At 41.2% G+C, this 21,955-nt stretch overlaps 2 protein-coding genes across 2 annotated transcripts in view; one reads left to right on the forward strand and one right to left on the reverse strand.

Annotated features, from left to right (window-relative positions):
- Positions 1-52: 52 nt before the first annotated feature.
- On the forward strand, positions 53-12,143 carry ELMOD2 (ELMO domain containing 2). The gene is made up of 8 exons (XM_063415275.1): positions 53-313; positions 1,389-1,417; positions 1,987-2,081; positions 2,875-3,004; positions 3,824-3,957; positions 4,637-4,705; positions 5,762-5,895; positions 6,988-12,143. The coding sequence occupies exons 1-8, from the start codon at positions 169-171 to the stop codon at positions 7,143-7,145; spliced, it is 894 nt and encodes a 297-aa protein (XP_063271345.1). The 5' UTR covers positions 53-168; the 3' UTR covers positions 7,146-12,143.
- TBC1D9 (TBC1 domain family member 9) overlaps positions 11,825-21,955 on the reverse strand; it is a 37,758-nt gene continuing 27,627 nt past the window's right edge. Inside the window, exons 14-21 of the mRNA XM_063415270.1 lie at positions 21,723-21,821; positions 21,538-21,606; positions 19,406-19,646; positions 17,399-17,464; positions 16,118-16,204; positions 15,145-15,219; positions 14,908-15,008; positions 11,825-13,997 (exon numbers count right to left, since the gene is read on the reverse strand). Coding sequence (XP_063271340.1) covers positions 13,305-13,997; positions 14,908-15,008; positions 15,145-15,219; positions 16,118-16,204; positions 17,399-17,464; positions 19,406-19,646; positions 21,538-21,606; positions 21,723-21,821 — 1,431 coding nt within the window. The 3' untranslated portion in view covers positions 11,825-13,304. The remainder of the gene's footprint in view (positions 13,998-14,907; positions 15,009-15,144; positions 15,220-16,117; positions 16,205-17,398; positions 17,465-19,405; positions 19,647-21,537; positions 21,607-21,722; positions 21,822-21,955) is intronic.

Below are 21,955 nucleotides of genomic sequence, written 5' to 3' on the forward strand. Positions count from 1 at the left end.
CACTTCCAGGTCGGGCGCTCCTTCCGGCCGGGCGCGCTCGGTGCCCGCCGCGCTCTGAGGGCCGCGGCCCGGCCGCGAGGGGGCGCCGGCGGCGGCAGCGGGCGGGAGCGGCGGCCGGGCCGGGGCGCATCGGGGGCCCCGCCGGCGCGGCGCCGCCGCCCGCCGAAGATGTGGGCGCACGTGTGGCGGTTCCTGTACAGCAAGTACTTTCGGTTCTGGCTCAAGTGGGTGCTGCGGGTGCTGACCGGCAAGTGCGAGCTGCAGCGCCTGCTGGGCGGCGCGGAGGCGGGCGCGCGGCGGACGCTGGGCGTAGGTAATGGAGGGGCCGGGGCAGGGCCGTGAGGCGGCCTCGGGAGCGGCGTGTGGAGCCGCTTCCATTCGCCGTGGAAAATGATAATCATCCATTCCAGCCATCGAGCCAGCGCTGCCAAACCCACCGCTAACCGTGTCTCGCAGTGCCACATGCACAAATCTTGTAAACCTCTCTAAATGGTGGTGACGAAACTTCTGCCCTGGGCAGCCCGTTCAGTGCTTGAATTTTTCCCTCACGTCCAAGCTGAACCTCCCCCGGCACAGCCTGAGGACCTTTCCTCTCCTGCTGTCCACAGGCTCCTTCCCAGTCCCCCCCGAGCCTCCTGAGTCCCAGGAGCTGCAGATCAGATCCCGGTGTGCAGCCCCACAATTGTGTTTTCACTCTCCTTTCATCCCGGCTGTCCTATGGGAATTCGAGATCCGTGCCAGAGCTATTATCCGTGCCTTGTCTGCTTGCTAAGGACATGCCAGTGTCATCAAAAAGTCGGTCAGAAATCATGCCTTTCCCCCAGAGTCTGCCCATCATTTTGTCTATATGCTTTTACCTTCATCTGCTAAAAAAAAATCACGCTGAATAGGCATAAAAGCGCTTTTTTGGAGATGAGTGAGGAAGGAAGAGTGATTTAACTTACAAATCTGTTTGATGCAGAATTTTGGTCTAAAATAGCAATTCAAGAAACTACTGAACATTTTTGTGGTTTTACAATAACTTGTGGAAGTGACTGTACTTCCTTATTCTTCAGTAATAAGCATGAAATAATGTCTGAGAACAGGAAAATATCAATTGATAATGTATTCTCTCCAGACACCTTTTCAAATTTGTCTTTGTTTTGTACATGCAATTGATGCTTAAAAAAAAATCCAAATCTACTTTCAGCATTGTACTGAGGAGTTATAAAAAATCTGTGTAAAGACATTCTGTCACCTGATAACCTGCTCATTTTAAGATTGATTTTTATTGCATGTATAAAAGGGATGTAAAGTTTTATAATACTTATATACTGCAAGAACAGCTATTGTCAATTATTAAAACAGTTCAATTTAACTTTGACATCTACTTTTTTTTCGTATCGCAGAACGTTCACTGGAATCATCAAAAAATAAGGTAAGATATACTAAAGATGAAACTGTAATAAGCCTTTTTTCAGAGACAGATCCCAGCAAAATAACACATGCATTTATTTTTTGAGAGAACTGAAGAGGAGTAAAGAACAGAGAGAAGAAAACGTGGAATTTTGTGTTCTATATGCTAGGTTTATTTAAGTTTTCTCAAAAATAATCCCATGTCTCTTCAGATGTTTGTTTCATTGAAATCTCAGCATTATTAGCTGCCTGTCTCCTGATTCTGAAGCATTATTTTCTTGGCTGCACTTGTTTGGATTTGGAAGAACATATTTCAATTCAGCAGCTGAAAGCAAAACCAAGCAACTCTCCAGCTTTGTGTTTATTCTTTATGCAATTCCTACATAAACATTGTTGTTTACAGCCTGCCAAAGTTACAAATCATGTAATTATTGCAGATCTTTTATGTGCATTGTAAGCGATTGCCTTAAACTGACCTTTCTCCTCTTATAATAAATAATTCACACAACAGATGTACAGAGGCTGAGCAGTAATAGAAAAGTAGATTATGTCTTCATTCCTCATGAAGGTGTTTTCTGTGTTAACTTCTAGGTTTTAAGAAGTGCTGTACATGTTGAGGAAGCAGAAGTGGAGAATTGTGTGAGAGATGTGATGAAAGAAAAGAAGATTGAACAGAAGGACACAGGGTGTGTTTGGAAACCTCTCTCTGTTCTCACTCGTTTCATGTTCTTCCAGTTGCTTAACCTGCTGCAATATTTAGGCCACTCAACACAAGTATTCAGAATGAAATCTGAAAATAAGGTGTGGTTATGTCCTCATCAGTTTTAGAAAATGATTTGCAAAGTTTTAATTCATGTGGATTTGGCATTACTGTGCCTCTGTTCTGCAATCCCTCTGTTACTCCATATTTCTAACTACTGTGATCATTGCATAGGTTGATTACAAGAGCTACATAATTCCTTAGATATTCTTGAGAGCATATATATGATGCCTGATTAAAGTTTGCATTCATCTGCATAAGTAATTAGTGGCAGGGAATATCAAAATCTCAAAGTCTAATGAAATTCTTCTTTGAAATGATAAGTATTTCTGACAAAGTTTGACTGTAAGACTTACAAAAAACTTTGGGGTAGGTGCAGTGGTCAGGATGATATATGGAGTTTTATTGTGTTATAACAGATTTTAGCTTTTTTGGTTTTGCTTTCTTTAATTTATTACCTTAAATTATTACCTTAATTAAGGTGATAGAGTCTGAGCAGCACTGGAATTAGCTAGAGATGTTTAAAGTGTGTGAGATCCATGTGGCAGTGTACTTCAGCAGCACGCTGTAGTTTGTAAAGATACACCTAAAGCCCTTCCAAATTCTGCTGTTTACATTGCATTAACATAAGAAAGGTTTTATCTGATAATTCAAGCTAGATTTTATGGCTGAGTAGTCCTATTTAAAAACTTCTCTGTGGTGTTTTGTTATTATTTCAGGTTTAAGACAAATTTGCATATATCCTTGCTACAGATATCAGGTTATAAAAAACTGTATTTGAATGTGGAAAACCTAAGGAAGGTCCCATATGATTCAGAAAATGAAGAGCACGAGGAGCAGTTAATTGAGGTGAAATAATTTTTAAAATACATGTGCTGTTTGTTTGTTTTTCTCCCCTCCAACACCTTGAAAAAACTTATTGGTAACATTTTTACCAGCTGGCCTATTTCAAGCTCTTTTCTACTTAGAAACTGCAAAGCCATTACAGAAATGGCACGTTAAAATAAAATCTCAAAGAAAATAAAAGTAAACTGGGGTTACTTGCAGTGGAATTGTGTGAAATTAGACATGACAACAATATATGAGTTGAAAAATAGATTTGTGATGCATCACTGAAGAATCTACTAAAAAGATATATAACCTTATGCACATAAGGTTAAATATCTTTAACCTTTAACAAAGTCTAACTTCTTAAACCACTAATTACTAAATTAAAAAAAAAGACACTAAGTTATTCTTATTACTGCATCCCAGTTAATGTCAAGGAAGATAGTTTGATCCTGAAAGATAAAAAGTATTTCCTCAGCACTTCATAATTATCTCAGCTTGCTGTGGAAGCCCCAACACTAACACATTAAAAGAGGATTCATTGAGAATCTGTATTTCAGTTTGTAGCTGTCCAGTTACAAAATGCATAAATTAATTTCAGAGGTGCAACAAGTCTTTGTTTATTTGGCATCTTTGTGAAGGGAAATGACCTCATTTGATGTTAAATGTAATAACTCTGCTGATTGCTGGAGTGAGCCAGTGCAGCAGAGTGCGGATTGTGCTGACAGCAAAGAGCAGCCTGCAGGTTGTTCCTTGGTGGATGTTTCTGGTGTTCAGCAGTGTTGTGAGATCTGTGACTGGAATATCTGACCAGGATAACGTGGAAATGTCTCTGTGCAGCTCTGGAATCTGCTGATGCCTCACCAGGCTGTGAGGGCCAGGATCAGCAAGCAGTGGTGCGACATCGGCTTCCAGGGCGACGACCCCAGGACAGACTTCAGGGGCATGGGGCTGCTGGGCCTGGTGAACCTGGTGTGAGTGAAAAACAGCACTTCAGTCCTGTTGGAACTGATTTGCAGTATCTGTGCTTTCTTTTCTTTCTATTTAGTTAATGCTGTTTCTATTAAAACTGATCAGAAGCAGCATGTTCAACATTTCTAGTGGCTGCACATTGTAAATGTCATGTGGTTGGGTGAGGGCAAGAAGGGAGGGAAGGGACACAAATTTGCCCAAGACACCTCAATTTTTTGTTGCCTTGTGACAGAGGTGGTAGTTTGTAGCTAACTTGTCAAAAGCTTTAAAAATTCCTGAATGTAAAAATTCCTGAATGCAAAAATTCCTACTATGGTGAAAAATAGACAAATGTACATATGTTTGCTCAGCTAACTTTTGGACTATGTTGAACTTCATATTTGATGTTCAGATCACAATGATTCTTTTACAGTATTAGTTCATGCTAAATAAATTTAATTTGCTACCTTTTCCTTGGTTTTCATTTTGTGCCATTTTCCAGTTACAGGCTAGTTTTCACCTTTAGTTTAAAGATTTGAATGTTGACATTAACACAGTATAATTTTTTCCAAAGAATTTATAATCATATTTTACACTGGCAGGTATTTCAGTAAGCATTACACCAATTAAACAGTTTATTGTTGACATTAACACAGTATTTTTTTTTTCCAAAGAATTTATAATCATATTTTACACTGGCAGGTATTTCAGTAAGCATTACACCAATGAAGCTCGTCAGATCCTTTCTCGGTCCAATCACCCAAAGCTGGGGTAAGTCACTCTACATTTTTTTTCTGGCTGCTTCTATACAACAATTTATATGAAAGCTGCTAAACTTGTGTCCAGAAAGTAAAGACGAAAAATATCTGTGGGTTTTTTCCATTAAAGAATGAAAAAAAAGGGTCAAATAGAAAGGTGTGAGAAACCAAACACAGAAAGCAATTTCTAGCTAGGAACTAAGTGCAGCTTTCTTTTTGTGTTCAGAATGGAGTTGTTGGGGCAAAAATATTGCAAAATATCATCTTTATTTAACACCTTTAACATTTTAGTTAGTTTGAGTTGTAATAGATTAGATTTAGAAATTCATACTTATTTATCACCTTCTTACTGATTCTGTGTTGGGATAGTGTAGATTACCTATTAAGGTCCTTTTTTTTCCTCTAGGTTTCTCCTCTGTAATAAGTATTTAAAACAAGTGTTGTGTTGTTGTTCAACTATATTTTTCTTAAAATTTTGCCGATTTAAACATGTAGCTAATTTTACAGGGAAATACACTCTCAAACCAGTCAGATATAATAATCTGAGCCATCTAGTCCCAAGTTAACTTGATGGGCTAACAAAAAGCAGGAGCCATTTATGACTTTGATTATAAATAACATTACCCTGTGATAACCTAACTCTGTCATGAACAGGATATGTGAGAGTTTTTGCTCAATCACATAATATATAATGGGCACAAATTAATTAATTTTCACTTTTCCTTCCTCCACAAACACTTTAACTGTTGTTTAAGAATTTCTATCATAATGCTTTTTATACCATGCAACAGAAAACCAGATTCTTTCAGCTTGAAATAGCCATTCCATTTAGACTGCAATGATTTTTTTCACTTCCAATTATTAATATTGAAGTCAGTGTTGATTAACTTTGCCATCTCAATATCACAGTAACTTTTACAGGGTTGGGTGTACACGGAGCAGGGAATGTTCTGTAGATTGGAATCACCTCATCCACAAGTACCACAGGAGAAATCTGACAAAGCAGAGAGTGCCAGGGCAGCTCCCAAGGGTTTCAGTCCATAACACAAAGGCCTGATTTGTGTTGCAGGTACTCCTATGCCATAGTTGGGATCAATCTGACAGAGATGGCGTACAGCCTGCTCAGGAGTGGCGCTCTAAAGGCTCATCTCTACAACGTGGCCCCTGGGCTGCCACAGATGGAGCACTTCCACCAGTTCTACTGTGAGTATCTAAAGCTCCTTCAGTACTTGTTGGAGTCCAGGACATCCCTCTGGCCACCCTGGAGGGTTTGGAGACTGGACAGGGGGGTCTGGGATCTGTACAGGGGGGTCAGAGCCTCACACAGATCCCAGGAGGACACTGCCTCTGATTCCTGTCCATGGGAGTGAATGCCCACATGCAGGAAGAATCACAAACCCTAAGAATTTAAAATAACTAGTAGCTGGTTTATTATAGAATATAAATACAGAAATTAGGATTCTTAGTAGATGGGGCTGAAGAGACAAGATGGAGGAATTGGGGAGTGGCCCCTGTGCTCCTTGTTCTTGCTCTTGTCCCCCATCTTGTGCTGAGTTGGGTTTTAGAGATTGGTTTAGAGTAGAATTGACATGTTAGTATAGGTAGCAGGTATTGGTAAAATTCTGTAAATAAAAAGTTTGTTTTGGACAGTGGTTGGGTCAAAGATACCGTACATACAGTGCGGGGCTCTCTGATCCGCCCAGTCCCCCGCGTGTCCTGCTCTGCTGGGGACGACCTGCAAAGCTGGACAAGAACTGAGAGATAATTGAGAATAAACAGCCTTGATAACACGAACTGCTGGACTCAACTTGTTGTCTCTGGCTTCGGTGTGAAACACCCAGGGCGAAGAGAAGACTGAAAACCTGATTACCTTGGGGAACAGCAACCCAGGGGAAACTCCCAGGGAACAGCAACCCTAAGAAGTACTGAGTGCCCAGGGCAGGCCACAGCACAGCCTGGCCTCTCTGGAGGGCATTTCCACCCTTTTCTCATCAGCTGTTTGTCTTCTGCAGCAGGCATTGGAAATGCACCTGCTGCCTAAACGTTATGCTGCAGAAATGGACATTTAAGGATCATTTCTGGGGCTTTCTATATTGTAGATACTCCAGTCAGAAAGCTCAGATTTATATTTTTATTCATTATTAAAGAATCTAACAGCTTGCTGTAGACCAAGATGGGACAATCCTTGTTTTAAGGGGTTGAAGAGAGTCTAAAGGATCACTCAAGGACTGGCTAAATCAAGGCAGGAAATTGTGGAGGTGATTTTTGCAGCTCTGTATTTTATTTTCTTCACAGGTTATCTGGTTTATGAGTTTGACAAGTTCTGGTTTGAAGAGGAACCAGAAAGCATCATGCACTTCAACCAGTACAGAGAGAAATTCCATGAGAAAATCAAGGGACTTCTGCTGGATCACAGTGTGGTACTGACCTTACAAGAGACAAAGAAACCTTAGTTTCTCTGCAGTATATGAGGTTCTGTATCAAAAATTGAGTGATGCATTTGGTGTGTTTCACCAAAAACTGTCCAACAAAAGAATTTTTTTTTTTTTACATTAAAAAAAAGAAAATGAGCAAAATTCAGTTAGGAAAGCTTGGACAATCAACCTCTGTTTACAGGTATTTTTATGCTATTCTCCAAAGGGCAGCTTTTTGGAAAGGAAGTGAAACAAAACCCAACACAAAAAACAACCCCCGAATCTCAAGAACCTCTGGACTGCTTCATTTTACATTTTCATTAATACTTCTTGGTGCAGGAACATGAAGCAGGTATTTATGCTGCATCATATTTTCTGTGAATGGGTTTGACTGTTAATGGTCTTTTTAAAGACAGTTTAAGTTCAGCTTTTCAAATCTGAATTTAAATTCCAACCTTTTAACGTAACGGTTGAAGTTAAGCTTTTAGTTGAAGTTCTTGTGGTTTTAGGTTTTTTGTCTTCTTGTTCCTTTATGCCATTGATGGTTCACTCAACAATGTTAAATTTCTGTGATTAAGAGGTCCTCAAAGGAGATGTATTATTTGTTTATAATTTTGGAGAAGAGGCTTAATCAATCAGCATATTGATGTACTTACTAGAAATCACTTCTGCCTAAGGAAGTTTATCTGTGGATTTGTACCAGCCAGTTCCTGTGCTTGGAAGGAGTTTAGTTTGCAAACAAACAAAAAGAACCACGCCATCAGCATGAGGATGAGATCCTCAGGCTACAGCTGCTCTTTCTAGAAGTATTCCTGTTGTAAAAACTTTTCTTTCCAATCTGACTTCAGATGCTGAGGATGATTTACTCAGAGTCTGCTGTCAGCCCTTTCTTTTAGCAGCTAAGGGGGTGTTCTTAGTGGGAGGTTCAACAAATCTACTTAAGCCCTTTTATAAAGTTTAAAAAACCCCTTTATTGCAGCTGCAGTCTTTATCTTGTAAAAGTAAATTCACATCTGGGTAAAAGTCAAAATGAGATGTATTTTCCATGGAAGGGATGCAGCTTTGGTGTGTTCCTTAGTCCTGCCATCCTCAGACAATCTAATAGCTAGAACTTCGTGTCTGTATTGTGACTAATTATTGCTTAGAGCAACTTTAAATGGATTTGGTATGACCATCACTTTGTTTTCTAAGACTTTCTATTAAATAAGTGCCTTCTGCTGGTTTCAATCAGCTTTTTATTTTAATTCTTCTAACTAGATCACAGCCTTAGCAACTTGAGGAATTTGAGGAAGATTTTTTCACCATATACCTAAACAGCTCACAGTGGCACAAAATTTATATGCTGATACAAGCTTTCATATATTTTTTTTAATCATCTCAGGTAAACGAATTAATTTCTAATCAATGACCACTCCAGAAGAGGTTCCTGAAGAATAAGGTCCTGGTTTTAAACTGACCAGGTTAGATCCAAGATGAGCTGAAGGGACCAGGTTAGATCCAAGCTGGCAGTGGCAGGCCCAGTTCTTTTGCTGCACTCCCATTTGTGGATCCTGGAATTCTCACCACTGAAAAGAGAAATCTTGTGGAGAGCATGCTGGGGTTCAGGGCCTGTGGTGGAGCTCTGCTTCTCTGAGCCTTGCAGACGCTGGACATGCCAAAAATCCAAGGAAGGAAGTGGGAAGGGGACTCATTCCCAGTGGCCCAAGTGGTCATTTCTAGCCCCATCTTCTGTGGAGTTTGCCTTCATTAATAACTTTCTCTACTGCTTGTAGATCTCCCTTGCAGGCAACACACAACTGACTTTTTGAATTCCAGTTATTGGGTTTGGCAGCAGCAGCAAAGGAGATCCTGTTTGTTTCCCTCTGCTGCCTACCAGTTAGTAACAAAATTGTGTGAGGGCCACGTCTAAAGGCTCCCCTGAGCTACGTCTGCAAGCTTATCTCTTTTTTTGTTTGTTTGTTTGGGTTTTTTGGGGTTTGTTTTGTTTTTTGTTTTGCAACAGTTGCAGAAGTAATCTCCACCCTTGTCTTCCCAGCATTGAAACTTTCACTGCAGACTGACATTTAACTATTGCTGAGGCTTCTAAAGCCCAGCCACAGAGTCCAGGCTCAGGGTTCACCTGTCACACACCTGAGATGTTTTAGTATCAAGTGTATCTCAAGCTTTTAATAAGATGCATCTGTGCATTTAATATTATTTATTTTCTCCTTAAATCAGTGGGCAATGTGGAAGTAAATGGTGGCAGCACACAAGGAGAAAAAGTAAAAAAGTAACCCCTGTCATCAAACATAAGGGAATGCATTAGTTTGCATGTAGTAATTAAGGTGAATGTTTCTGTTAGGCTCCAGTGCACCCTCCCAGGAAACAATTAGAATTTGCATGTGTTTTTTTGTGTGAGCCCAGTAATTGTGTCTAGGAATCACTCACTAGATGTAGAATAGCACTGGGAGTCCCTGTTTGCACCCCTGCTGGTGAACTGTGTAATGGTGGTAGCTAGAAAATGTACTGAAATAGGTGAAATGGTGTTTAGAGAAGGCAAGGACAAGGCTTTGCTGTAATAGTCACTGGTATTTAATGCTAACTCTGCTGTAGGTGACAATCCTAAGGTTATGGAAGACTGGAAATGGAGGTAGGCCACTTTTCTCAAGTTGATAGAATCTTTAACATTACAGGTTATTCTAAGAGTCTTAAAAACTCTCTAAGTTATTATTTATTAACCATCATGTTTTAAATACATATTATCTTACTAGGGCTTGAGTGCTGTTAGTTTTCTAACTTGCTGCCTCTTTAAAACATTCACTATGTGAAAGCTTGTATGCAATAGTATTAAAAAAATTAAAACTAGAGACAAGGTGGTTCTCTAAATTTGTTGTTCCTGTAGCAAATATTTAACAAACTACCTTCATTTTTGTTGTTTACTGTATGCTTGAAACATGGTGCCACTCTATGAACAAATTAATCCGAAGTTTACTACAAGCCAATGTAAAATCTAGTTTTTCTCAAAGTAAACACATTGTTTCAGCAGTAATTATTGGAAAGCCATCTGAAGACAGTGCTAGGTAGGAAGAAAGGAACAATGTCTTTAAACTGGTTGTGCTTCTCTCATCTGGTACAGCCAGGTAAAGAATAGGAAATTGTGCCCTAATAGGCAAAAGGGAAATTAAACACCCCAGGTGAGCAGTTTTGGACTTCCAGTCTCTGAACAAAACAAATGCAAACAAAAATCATGCACACACACACAGCCCCGTGAGTTCTCCAGATTTTCCGTCCTAGTTCAATGCAAATTTCACAAAAGGGATTAGTTAGCCTTGTGTTAGGAGTGGTGATGAAGAGGTTTGTGTTAGTTAGGTGGGAGCTGAGCAGTCCTGGCCAGCCCTGCTGATGTGTGGTGAAGCTGTGACCGTGGTCTCCTCTGTCACTCCTGTCTGTGTTGCTGTGGTACCTTTGCACATCTTTGGGCTGATGTTTGTGCCAGTCTGGTTCCTGTCCTTGTCTAGGGAATCAAGAACAGCCAGCCCAGGATAACTCGTGGGCAGTTTCTTCTTCTGACACTGTGCTTAGATAGCTGTGTACTAACGGGAACTCCTGTTTCCCACAGTATAAAAGCAATAATGTATCCTGTGATGTCTGTGTAATAGAGATGTTTACAATGGTAGCAAATAAAGAACGGGTTAATCCAAATTATTGTCAACAGTCCTGTCTTTGGCCTGCTAGGAAATGCAACAATTTTCAGTTTCATGGGGTGAGTGAAAGCTTTTTCCTACTTTTTTCTTGCCCCCATCCTCCCAGCTTACCCCCAGCTTGCTCAGAGGTCCTTGGTTCTTGATCCTGTTTCTGCAAGTGGTAGAGATTTATCACTGCTTCATTTCAGCTGCTTTTAAAATCCACACTTGAAAAGAAACTCTGTCTTAAGCTTTAAAAAAAAAAAATCCAACATGCACAAAAAAATATAATTAAAAAATTCCACAACACAAAAAAACCCCAACCAAACCCAACCCCCCAAAAACCCCACAACAATGATTACATTTTAAGGGCCTGGAAGTGAACTCTCAGAGGCAACTCCAAATGTTCAGGAGGAACAAAATTTAAAAGCCGGAGAACAACTCCAGAGAAAGAAAGAGAAACCCTCAAGTGTTGATGGTTTGTTAGTTGTTATCTTCTGGCATGCCTTCATACAAGCCATGTTAAATAATTTGCTTGGTTTTTTTTTTTAGGTTTATTTGTATCTCTCAGGCAGCGTTTGTTTCCCCTCCTGAATTCTGGACACCAAACGCTTCTAATAAATAATGCTTATAATAATAAATGCTATTAATGTACCAAAGGGCCATTCCATGAGAACTACAAGGCCTCCCTAGCAAGTTTAATAAATAATAATAATAAAATAATAATATAATAATAATTATTGAATCCTGAATAGCTGCAAACGTAAAAAAGGTCAGTAGTCCACTTAAGGATGCTGAAGAACTCCATGAGAGCTTATTCAGCTGCCAGACATTACAATGAAGCAGCCCACTCTGGCCTTGGCATCCTAAATTAAAGCAATAGTATTCAAATAGTATTCAAATAGTATTCAAAATGATTATGGCTCAAATGAACATCATTATTTGATGCATATGTGAGCCCACCCACAGTCACAGCAGAGAGAGCACAGCTTTTTCAGACACTTACCTGCACACACACTAACATCTGTCTGTGTAACAAAGCACAGCCACCTCATCTTCCCTCTAGCATGACTTTAATAGTTAAAAATCAATTCTGTGCAGAGTGTACTTTATTTGTTCACATTACCTATTTGTGGTTACAAACCACTTCATCTGACAGTTTAAAAGCATTCTTTTAAAACAAAAGAATTAAACATAGCTTGTGCTAAAAAAACCTGCAAGTTACATGGATGCAGTATTATACAGGAGTATAAAAAATCAACAGTATTCTACAGAAAATATTCTCAAAACGGCAAATAAAGATTAGGCATGTAGGCATGATCCTGAAACAAACAAATATGAATTAAAAAACAGCTAACAAAATTTAAAAAAAAAATCCCAAATATCTGTATAAAAAAAGCAAGGATTCAAAGTGCAGGTGCTCCAGTTTTCATTTCAACATATTATTCAGTAAGTCAATACAGGATACTATTCATTTCATATAAAGTGACAGTGTTCTCAGTATGATTGAAACATTCAGTTACATCATCTTGCAGATTGTTTTTCATTACTGCTGCTTTACACTGTAGTAAATAAAGACTTATGCAATACTTTTATTTTTCTTAATCTAACAAGGATATAATAGGTTGGTGGTAAAGGTTAGTTTTAAGAACTAAGCTATATTTGCTGTGGATCCAGCCTTAAAAGTAGATATATAGACTTTTTTTTTTCCACCTAAGCTTTTAAAAACAGACTTAAAATTTTGAAAAGAGACTCTGCCTGTTCTGGGACCTGCACACAGTCTCAGGAGAGCACCAGCAAAGCTTCCCAGGCCCTGGTTAGGAGTGCAGCCCTGGCAGGGCCGTGCTGGAAATGTCCTGTGGTGAACACAGCTGGGCAGGGCTTTCCCTCTCTGAACCAGGGAAAGGCAAAGGGGCAGGAACCCCACACTGACCCACACTGGGGCAGCTGGGCTGGGGAGGATTTCTCACCCTCACTGAGCACACCAGGAGCCAGGCAGGTGTCACTGGCCTTTCATACATTCAGAAAAGTAAAACCAAAGCATACGGTCAAAGCCTCTTTGGAAAAAAGATTATATGAACTAAAATTATGCTTCAAAGATGTTATCTGGTACTTATTTTCACCTGAGGTCCTTTTCAGGTTGACAGCGTCCCTTTAGATTTTAGGTTCTTCCCCATTTTGGTTTGGTTTTATTCCCAAGCATCAGATCTCTAGATATGTCTATTTTAAAAATGCACATAAATATTGGCATTAAGTTTATATTTAGAAATTAAGAACTAATCTTTACCATTATACACCGACAGCAATATTAATAATACACACACTTCACTGACAAGCGTTATTTTTTTCCGTATTTTGAATAAAATTTGCATGTGTAACATTTCCCACAGAAAGAGTGATTATACTTGAAGATAGTTACGTTCGCACCCCACCATTTTCACATTAGTGAAAACAACCATGTTTTGAAAATACCAGGGCCTCTGCCAGGTACGAATAAATAGAGAATAAAAAGAAGAAATTAAATAGAAAATGCCTTTTATCCCGACATAGTAGAGATTTCGTAGTCGCTGGCCGAGGTGATGGGCTTGCCCCTCATCCTGACGTTCTTGGCGTTGGTGATCCTGGCCATCATGGACACGGGCTTGTCGAAGTACCTGACCAGGGCGGGCTCGGTGAGCAGCGAGGCCAGGAACTGCTCGAAGGTGATGGCCCAGTCCCTGTCGATGCTGGTGCTGCGGCGCAGCGCGGCGCCGGGGCCGCTGCGCACCAGCACCGTGTCCTCGCCGATGTCCTCGCAGTGCAGCTTCTCCTCCTCGTGCGAGCCCGCGCTCAGCACCGAGTACGACGACATGGAGCTGTCGTCCTTCGTGTCGTCGTCCGAGATGAGCATGGAGGAGCAGGCCCCGTTGTCCCTGGGGGAGGAGTCCTCCAGCTTGATGTCCTCCATCTGCATGCCCAGGGCCGCCTCCTCCTCGCCGCCGCGGAAGGGTTTGTGCTGCTCCAGGGGGAACTGGTGCTGCTCCTTCTTGTGGAAGAGCTCGCTGGGCAGGGCCCTGCTGCCGGCGCTGCTGTCCGTGTCGCCGGCGGGCTGAGAACTGAAGAGCTTCCCCACCTCCCCAATCTCCAGCAGCAGGCTGGTGACGGCCGCCGTGGCGTGGTACAGGTCCTGCTCGTTGGGGTCCTCGCTGAACATGTTGTACATGGTCTTGCACAGCTCGATGAACTGCCCCTAAGCACAGGGAGGGAACGTTAAACAGGAGCAGGAAAACGTCACGCTGGCATCTTCCAAACCAGTTCTGAAAGTCTGGCATTGAGGCACGGCATTTATGTGACTGAAGTGAAATCTGAAATAACCCAGGTGCAGTCTAGGAAGCATTTTCTATGACTGGGCAGTCAGATATGTTGTGCCTCTCAAAGATATTTAGAATAAACTACTGGATGTTTTGTCCAACATATCACAAATATAATTCTCTGCAGCCACAGAGGGTGAGCAGTGAGACACTTTGGATTCATTTTGGTGGATTTTCTTGTGGGAATGATGCCAAGAATAACTAAGGGTGCTAAAACTGAGGAGAAGGAATGAAAAGTGAAGACCTGCAGCATTCCTTAGCTAACAGGAGTAACTTAGTTAGACACAAGTCTTTTGAAATTCAAAAGTGATGAATTAAATAGGAAGATTTGCTCAGGATAAGTAGGAAATCTCTCCAGGAAATAAACCTTCCCTATGTGCCCTGGAGGAAACAGCTGTCCCAATGGGCCTCCTCCTCCCTACCAGCAGTGGATCCAAGGGGATTGAGACCAGCAGTACAAATTACAGAACATCAAATAATACTTCCAGGTTATGCTTATTAGACATTAAGAGCTGGCTGGTGATATTTAGTGTCACATTTTTTGTTTAGACATCAAAATAATGTGTTTTACCATTCCTGTATGTGTTAATCTCATTTTGGGGATGTTTTGGGAGCTGAATGCCAGTTAAATTATTTTGTGAACAATAAACTTGTGCAAGCAGCTGACTACTACGCTGGTAAAAAAGCATCTGCTCTAAGTAAAACCTTTGTTCAGTGTTAATACATTGAATATTTATAGATATGTGAAGAAAGTTTAAATTTAATGAAAAGAAATGTCAGCAGAAGTACCTGATTCAGCTTGGGCAAGTCCTTTGTGTTTTTTGCTTTGGATTTATTCTCTTGGCTCCACATTCTCAGGTAATTCCGATTCTCTTGTGAGCTCTTCTTGCCTATTGCCAACAAATGACCCAGAGATGGAGGGAAAAGTCCATGAAGAAACCTTGAATGATTACCTTTATTCCCCATTTCCAAAAGGACATCTTTACATGAAATGAAAGGTGTAACTCACACAGACACCAGGCATACCTTTGTCTGTTTTCAGACTCACTGTAACAAAGCCATCATCCACTCCGTGCTTGTTCCTGCTGTCCAGGCCAACAACTGGGGAGGGCAGGGGCAGGGGAGAGAGATCAGTGAGGGTTTACACACAGACATTGTTTGCAGGCGTACAGTGCAAAGTAACAAAACATTTACCAATATTTACAAACTCTGCAAAAAAAGCAGAGTCAAAATTACAGGAATGAGCGATGATTTTTGCTCATTGTTAAACCTGCTGATAAATTCTATTTAATTTACAATATCACTGCTCAGGCTGGGACAATCTTAGATTTTGTATGCATAGTACAATGATTAACCTGTGCTAACAGGACACACCTCCTAGCATGATATATGTTTGGTGATTATACCAGTGCTGCTTTTTTTGCCTCTCAGGACTTGAAATTGCCATTTCTAGACTATTCACTCTTCCCTGTATTTCCAAACAACTTTCCTCCTACTTACAAGCTGAAGGATGGGTTATATTTTTCTTGAATTAGAGAGAAACTTCACATCAAGTATCACCAGAAAGAGAAAGCCATTTAAAGCAGCAGTGATGAGATGCTGGCTCTCATTAGCACACACATTGATTTCAAACTGCTGAACTACATTTTGATCTATCTTTTGCTCTCAGTTTCTTAGAATGTTTTAAGTTCTGATCCAAATACATCTTGAAAGCCAATCTATTTATTCTTATTCTCCACGAAATTACTTCTGCTACAACACACTTTTGGCATTATTCTGCAGGTACTTCTGCAAGTATTTCACAATTCAGGCGGGCTCTTACGGTGCACATGTCTGCACCTCTAAAGACACCAACGCAAATACAAATGCTTCACAATTCTTTTCAAAGAGAATATTTTTCTAATAAAGTTTAATCCAATTAAAAAGTAGCTCCCAAAAATGACATGCTGATTGAAACACATCACCTCATCTGCTCATGCCCGAGACAGAAGATGCCTACCATGAGTACAGTCAGGTGTGATGTCCTCAAAGAAGTACTGGGTAGCTTCAAAAGCAGAGTCTGGCTCTTCTTGCTCAGGGGATGGATCTAAGCAACACAGCAAGATTCTTTCATTAAAAACTCCCCCCTCTAATAAAAAACTGAGAGATATTTCCATTAATACTTGTAGAATGTCAATTTCTGGAAGTATGAGGGTGTGATGGGTTAGGAATCATCTCTAACTCACAGGAGATGAACAACTGGACCTGAACTGTCTCACAAGGAGCTGTTTGTTTTCAGAGCCTGCCTCACCCATCTTCCCATGCCTACTTCCACTTTCTCCTGTGCAGCTCAGCGTGTCCTGAGCAGGGTGTCATCTCTTTCCTACCTGGAAACAGTCTGTCCTCGTTTGGTATGAGCTTACCAGTCCCCAAATATGAGAAGCTGCATTCTTAAAAACATAATTTTTGTAATATTTATTTTTTTAAGTATTTTTTAAAAGTATTTAAAGTATTCTTTCCCAGTTAATTACTGAATCACTCAGTCCTACCTCCAAGCAAAGGCAGCTGGGAGCAATGAGCTATCTTCAAAGGTGAATGTCCTCTCAAAGATTTTAGATATGTTTACTACAGCACGTAAATGTGCACAAGGATTCAAGCACCCAAGCAGTTGCAATGTTCCTGAAGTGCAGGCTCAGTGAGGACAGCAGTAGGTCCTGCATGGCACATGTGTGACAAGCCAGAGGACACAGCTCCAGTAGAGCATTTTCAGAACTGCTCTGAGGTGTTTTCACCCCCTCTCCACCCTGAACTGCTTCTCTCCCTTAGCTGAGTCCAGGTACAGCCCCTGGAAAAGATCTGTGAAACCCTCTGGAGCTTCCCTCTGCAGAGAGCTGTGTCAGCCCAGGGGAACCAGGAACAGAGCCTGGGGACAGGAATGAGCAGCCAGGACATGCAGGAACATTTCAAACCAGCTGAATTTTCAAACTCTTAAATAAAGTACATTATGGTAACATATGTTGAAGAACACTGGATTCGTGCCTGGAGGATAGCACCAGCCCCAACTTAACAGCAAGAGACATTTTTATGTTTGTGGAGGGAGCAATTGAGGGCTGTGAGGGTGCTTTCAGACTTTCCCAATCTCTCTTTGGTTAGAGAGGAAGCCTCCTTATTTTACTGCTTCATGAACAGCTACAGTAATTCCCACAAATTAATTTTTAATTGGGAAAGCCAGTCATAAACAACTCTGCTCCAAATTCCTGCTGTCATCAAAACAGGAGCTATTTGAACATCATTTACTTACCAGGCAAAACATGCATTTTATAGAGCAGCTTCAGCTTCTCTGTAAGATCTCCATGGCACGCTGCACCTAAACAACATTACAGGCAGTACATTATCAGTCAGCATTCTGTACCATTTTATTTGTTACTGCCACAATAATTTGGTTTGGAAGCTGCTGCATTCATCACTCTGGGAACCACTATACCCCTTTATAGCTCAAGATCATAAGGCAGTCACTTGACTTCCAAGGTCATAGAGTAAAACCAGTAAGAGAACACAGACAAATCTACCCTGAATTTCATACTCCAATCTTGGCTCCTTTATTAAATGCCTATTTCACACCACTCCATCTATGGTTATGGCATTATCACTCAGAAAGGTCTCCAGATGGAACTTAACAAGATCTTTCTTGTGTGGACTTGAAACTTTCTGATCTGAGGATGCAATAACAACATCACATGGCTCAGAGCAGTAAGGTATTTACAAAAAGAAAAAATAAAAGAGATATTCAAGTAAACAGCATTTATCATAGCTTAGCCTTGGGTTAGCTAAACTGATGTTCAGGCAATACTTTCTAGTGATTTTTCTACATCAACCCTTATTTGTTTCTGGACTACACTAGAATTACCTGTATGAAGTGCAAGAGGTCTACTGAAGTCTCTCTTTCCAATTAATTAAATAGACAGTAGTTAATTTTAAAGTGACAAAATAACCAATAATCAGACATTTTCATAAACCCCACTTCTTGTGACGTGCCATCCATAAATAAACAAATTAACTTTCACTAATTAGACTGTACAGAGATTTATTTTACCTTATAGGTGACTGTGTCAACTTACCTCTGCTATGCACACTACAGAGTGTGGTATGGCAAGTACTAACAACCACAGTCTCCTGTAAAGCTTAGCTCTCCAATAAATACAGATGTTAGGCCAAAAAACTGAGCACATCTACCTCAGCCATTTTGCTTGCAACATTTTAAACACAGACCCTCCTTATGTTCCTATCTGGTGCATCACACCATGCAGATAATGTGTTCTCTCCTGGCAAAGGCAACATGAAATAACCAAAGGCAGAATGGGCTGCACTTCTGCACCCTCCATCAAGAGGGAACTGTAAAACAGGAGTCAGGGCACAGGGTGTAGGCTTGCTCCTCTCTCTGTCCCCAGATATGAAGAGAACTGAAAAAGCTCCACAGCCACCATGAGATAAATCAGTGTGTGCTTCCTGAAGCACACTTCTCCTTCCTCCTAATGCATCCCTTTTCCTTTTTGCTCAAAATTAGGAAGGGCACTGGCAGCAGGTCAAGGGCAGTGATCCTGCCCCTGAAAAGCTTCCAGAAGTGGTGAGGTTACCACTGTGCTTTTTGAATATCCTCCTGCATTCTATGGTTGAAAAAATTCTGTTTGCAAAAAAACCCCAAAAACCCACAACCAAAAAAACCCCACTCAGGTACTCCTTGCAAGACACACCTTTCATGGTGGTAGATGACCACCATGGTAGATGGTGAGATGTTGCACACTTACAGCAAACACCTCCTGCTGTATTTAAAAAAGGAGTGGCTGGCTCCTGCCTCATCTTTGCTCCCTCGTGTTGATCCTGGGGCTCATGATGTCAACTTTCATGTCCTGAAATCTTGCTTCTTCCAGACTAAAAACACTCAGCCTCCCTCTCTGACCTGCACCTTCACTCTCTCCTTTCCAGGGGACATTCAAAGTGCTTTCTGCAGTTTGGTTACTATTTCAGAAGCAGCAGAGGCAGTATTCACACTCTAACCATGCCCAGAGGAAACACACCGCTAAGCACCTGCGCTGCAGTTAATTCTTGTGTTCAGAGTCCGCAGCAGTGAAATCCTCAGATCCTGACAGATCTGTTCACGTGTTGTCCTTTCCCCACACCACTGGCTAGTGTAGATTCACCTACTGACAGCAGCCTAAACCCCAGGGGGAGCCACTGTCCCAGGCAGCTAAAACGAGCTGAACAGAAACAAACTGGTTTGTCAGGTTAGTTTGAAAGTGGATCCCCTTACTGAGGCCCGAGACGAACTCGCGGAAGTTGATGAGCAGGTCGCCGTTGTCGTCCAGCAGCCTGAAGAGGCGCGCGGCCAGCACGTCCGAGTGCGCCCCGCAGGCCCAGGGGAAGAGCAGCGCGAACATGCCCTTGAACTGCTCCACGTCGATGCGGTACTGCTCCAGGTACGGCAGGCTCGGGTCGTGCCGCTCCACCGCGTTGCTGGTGCCGCCCCAGTAGCAGCTGGTCAGGTGTTCTGCCTGAGCACAGGGGAAACGCCACGGGATTGTCACTGTGAGCAATTCATCAATTCCAAACAGCTCTTCCACGTGCGTTCTTAACAGATCACCGCGAGGCCTGACCAGAAATGAGACTTGGGGATGTTGCATTCCCCTGTGGGAAGGGTTTCTCTGCCCTCAGGGACCCCTAGAGCTTGTGCCATGTAGTCTGACCCTTCCTTCCCTTTCTGAGCCCATTGGCTGTGTGCCAACTTGCCCCACCCTCACAAGTGCTGAGAAAAGACCCTGTTCCCCTGTGCACGCCCTCTTTCCCCCTGGAGACCACCTGGAATAAACATCTTACTGCAGCTAAGGGTGAGAGCCTCTTTTGAGTCCTTTTTCCTGTCTTTTGATATATTCCTCCAGGGCCTGAAAAGGACTGAGCTATCTTAGACCCTTAAGGGAATAAAAGGAGGATTTATTATCACAGGGACACAGGGCTGGGTTCACAGAGCATGCAGGGCAGAATCTCTCCCTTTGTTTATTATACCTATTATATACCTATAGCAAGGTGCCCATGGATTGGAGAGAGGCATTCCCACCTCTCACCCACATTGGTCAAAGGGACTGTCATTCAACCTCCCCGTCGCTTGGAGAAGGAATTCATAACATTGCCAATATTTACAAAACACGATCTTGTGTTTACATTCATGAGCGTGAGAAGCTGCACACTTCTACTTTAATATGAACGCTCAGCTAGCTAGGAAAAACTCATGGCAACATTAACACAATGCAAGGTAACATTTCAATTTATCCAGCCCTTCTGCTCTTCTGGAAGAGGTTTCTCCTCTAATCAGCATAAAAAAGCATCCCTCTAGTAAAAAAACAAAAAAAGAGATAAAGCAAAGCTTTTTCTGCCTCCCAGGCAGATGAAACATGAAATACCTGTTTTGGCCAGAGCTGTGACTTCACAGCCTTGTTGTGCTTACTCACCCTCTGCACCCTCATCACGCAGTCAAGTCAGAAGCCTCATGAAAACTTTAATCTTTAACTATATGAAACTAGCTGTTTATTTGAAATACATTTGTAGATTCTCAAAAATGCTGAATAATAAACTATTCTTTCAGTCTTACTGAAGCCAGTGGAGGTTCTGGAGCTGATTTGGCAGAACCTACTTCAAAACAATTCAGAAGCTCAGGGAAAAAGATCCAGCACAGCGATCATCCAGAGAGGACTGTCTGACTTGGTCTCACTGATTTCATGGGAGACTGAAAGAAGGCACTGCAGGATTTGGAAAACTTGGACTTGTCATTACAGATGGGAAATGAAAAGGAAAAAAATTCTTCATTGTATTAAAGAAAAATCTCTTTTTATAACAAAAGAGAGGAAGAAAGTAATTTCTTTTCAGACATTGTGAATGAAGGTGAAGCCAACACATTTAAATGCTCAACTTTAAGTTTGTGGATAAGATGGCACCGCTGTACAACCAACTTAAGAAGACACATAATGCCATTTTGTGGCATTAAATTTCCATGTGATGCATTAAAGCACTAACAATGGCAAAAATCAGATACAAAAGTACTGTGTGAGATGATAGAATCATTGTGATAAATTCCAAAATTTGGCTCAGAGACGTATGTTTCATTTCTAATGATTGGTGAAAAGCCTCTATGCAATTTTTCATTTTATTTTTTTATCAGTATATATACTTTTTTCCATGGACAAATCAATTAGCGAATGAAACCTCTCCCGATGTTTTAAAAACTGCTCAAGTTTACGTTTTTTTTGTACATCAGTAATACAGCAGCTAATCCAAATTTGTATCAAGATATCCAATAATAACTGACAGCCTTGACCTGGTGCTTAGAAAAGACAGTCCCACATCACAAATGAACATTTTCACTTCTGGAGGCACATCCTCACTCAGCTTTACCTTGAAAAGCGCATACAGCTCCTCCAGTTCATCGATGGTAAAAGAAGTCTCTGTCACAATAGTTCGGACCTTTTGAAACACAACATTAACAGTCAGAGATCTGAGATCCATGTCTCACTGAAAAGCTAGGTTAAATTTCAGAAACTGAATTTATTGTTTGCAAATAACATTATTTCAGTACTGACCACATTGCGCTTTGTGGTGTCTTCCAGGGTTTGGATGACTTTCAGTCTTTGTTTGAATCTCATCTGTTCAATTAAATCTGCCCGGATGCTTCCAAATTTCTTGAAAGAGAAAAAGTAATACATGACTGTGTATTAATATTCAGAATATTTAGCTTGCCTTTACTGTATTAGAGAAGTGAATTTAATGACATGAGGTACCACAAATGAAACTGCATTTTTCTAATACATTACAA

This window comes from Prinia subflava, chromosome 18 (assembly GCF_021018805.1).
Source record: "Prinia subflava isolate CZ2003 ecotype Zambia chromosome 18, Cam_Psub_1.2, whole genome shotgun sequence".
Taxonomy (NCBI): domain Eukaryota; kingdom Metazoa; phylum Chordata; class Aves; order Passeriformes; family Cisticolidae; genus Prinia; species Prinia subflava.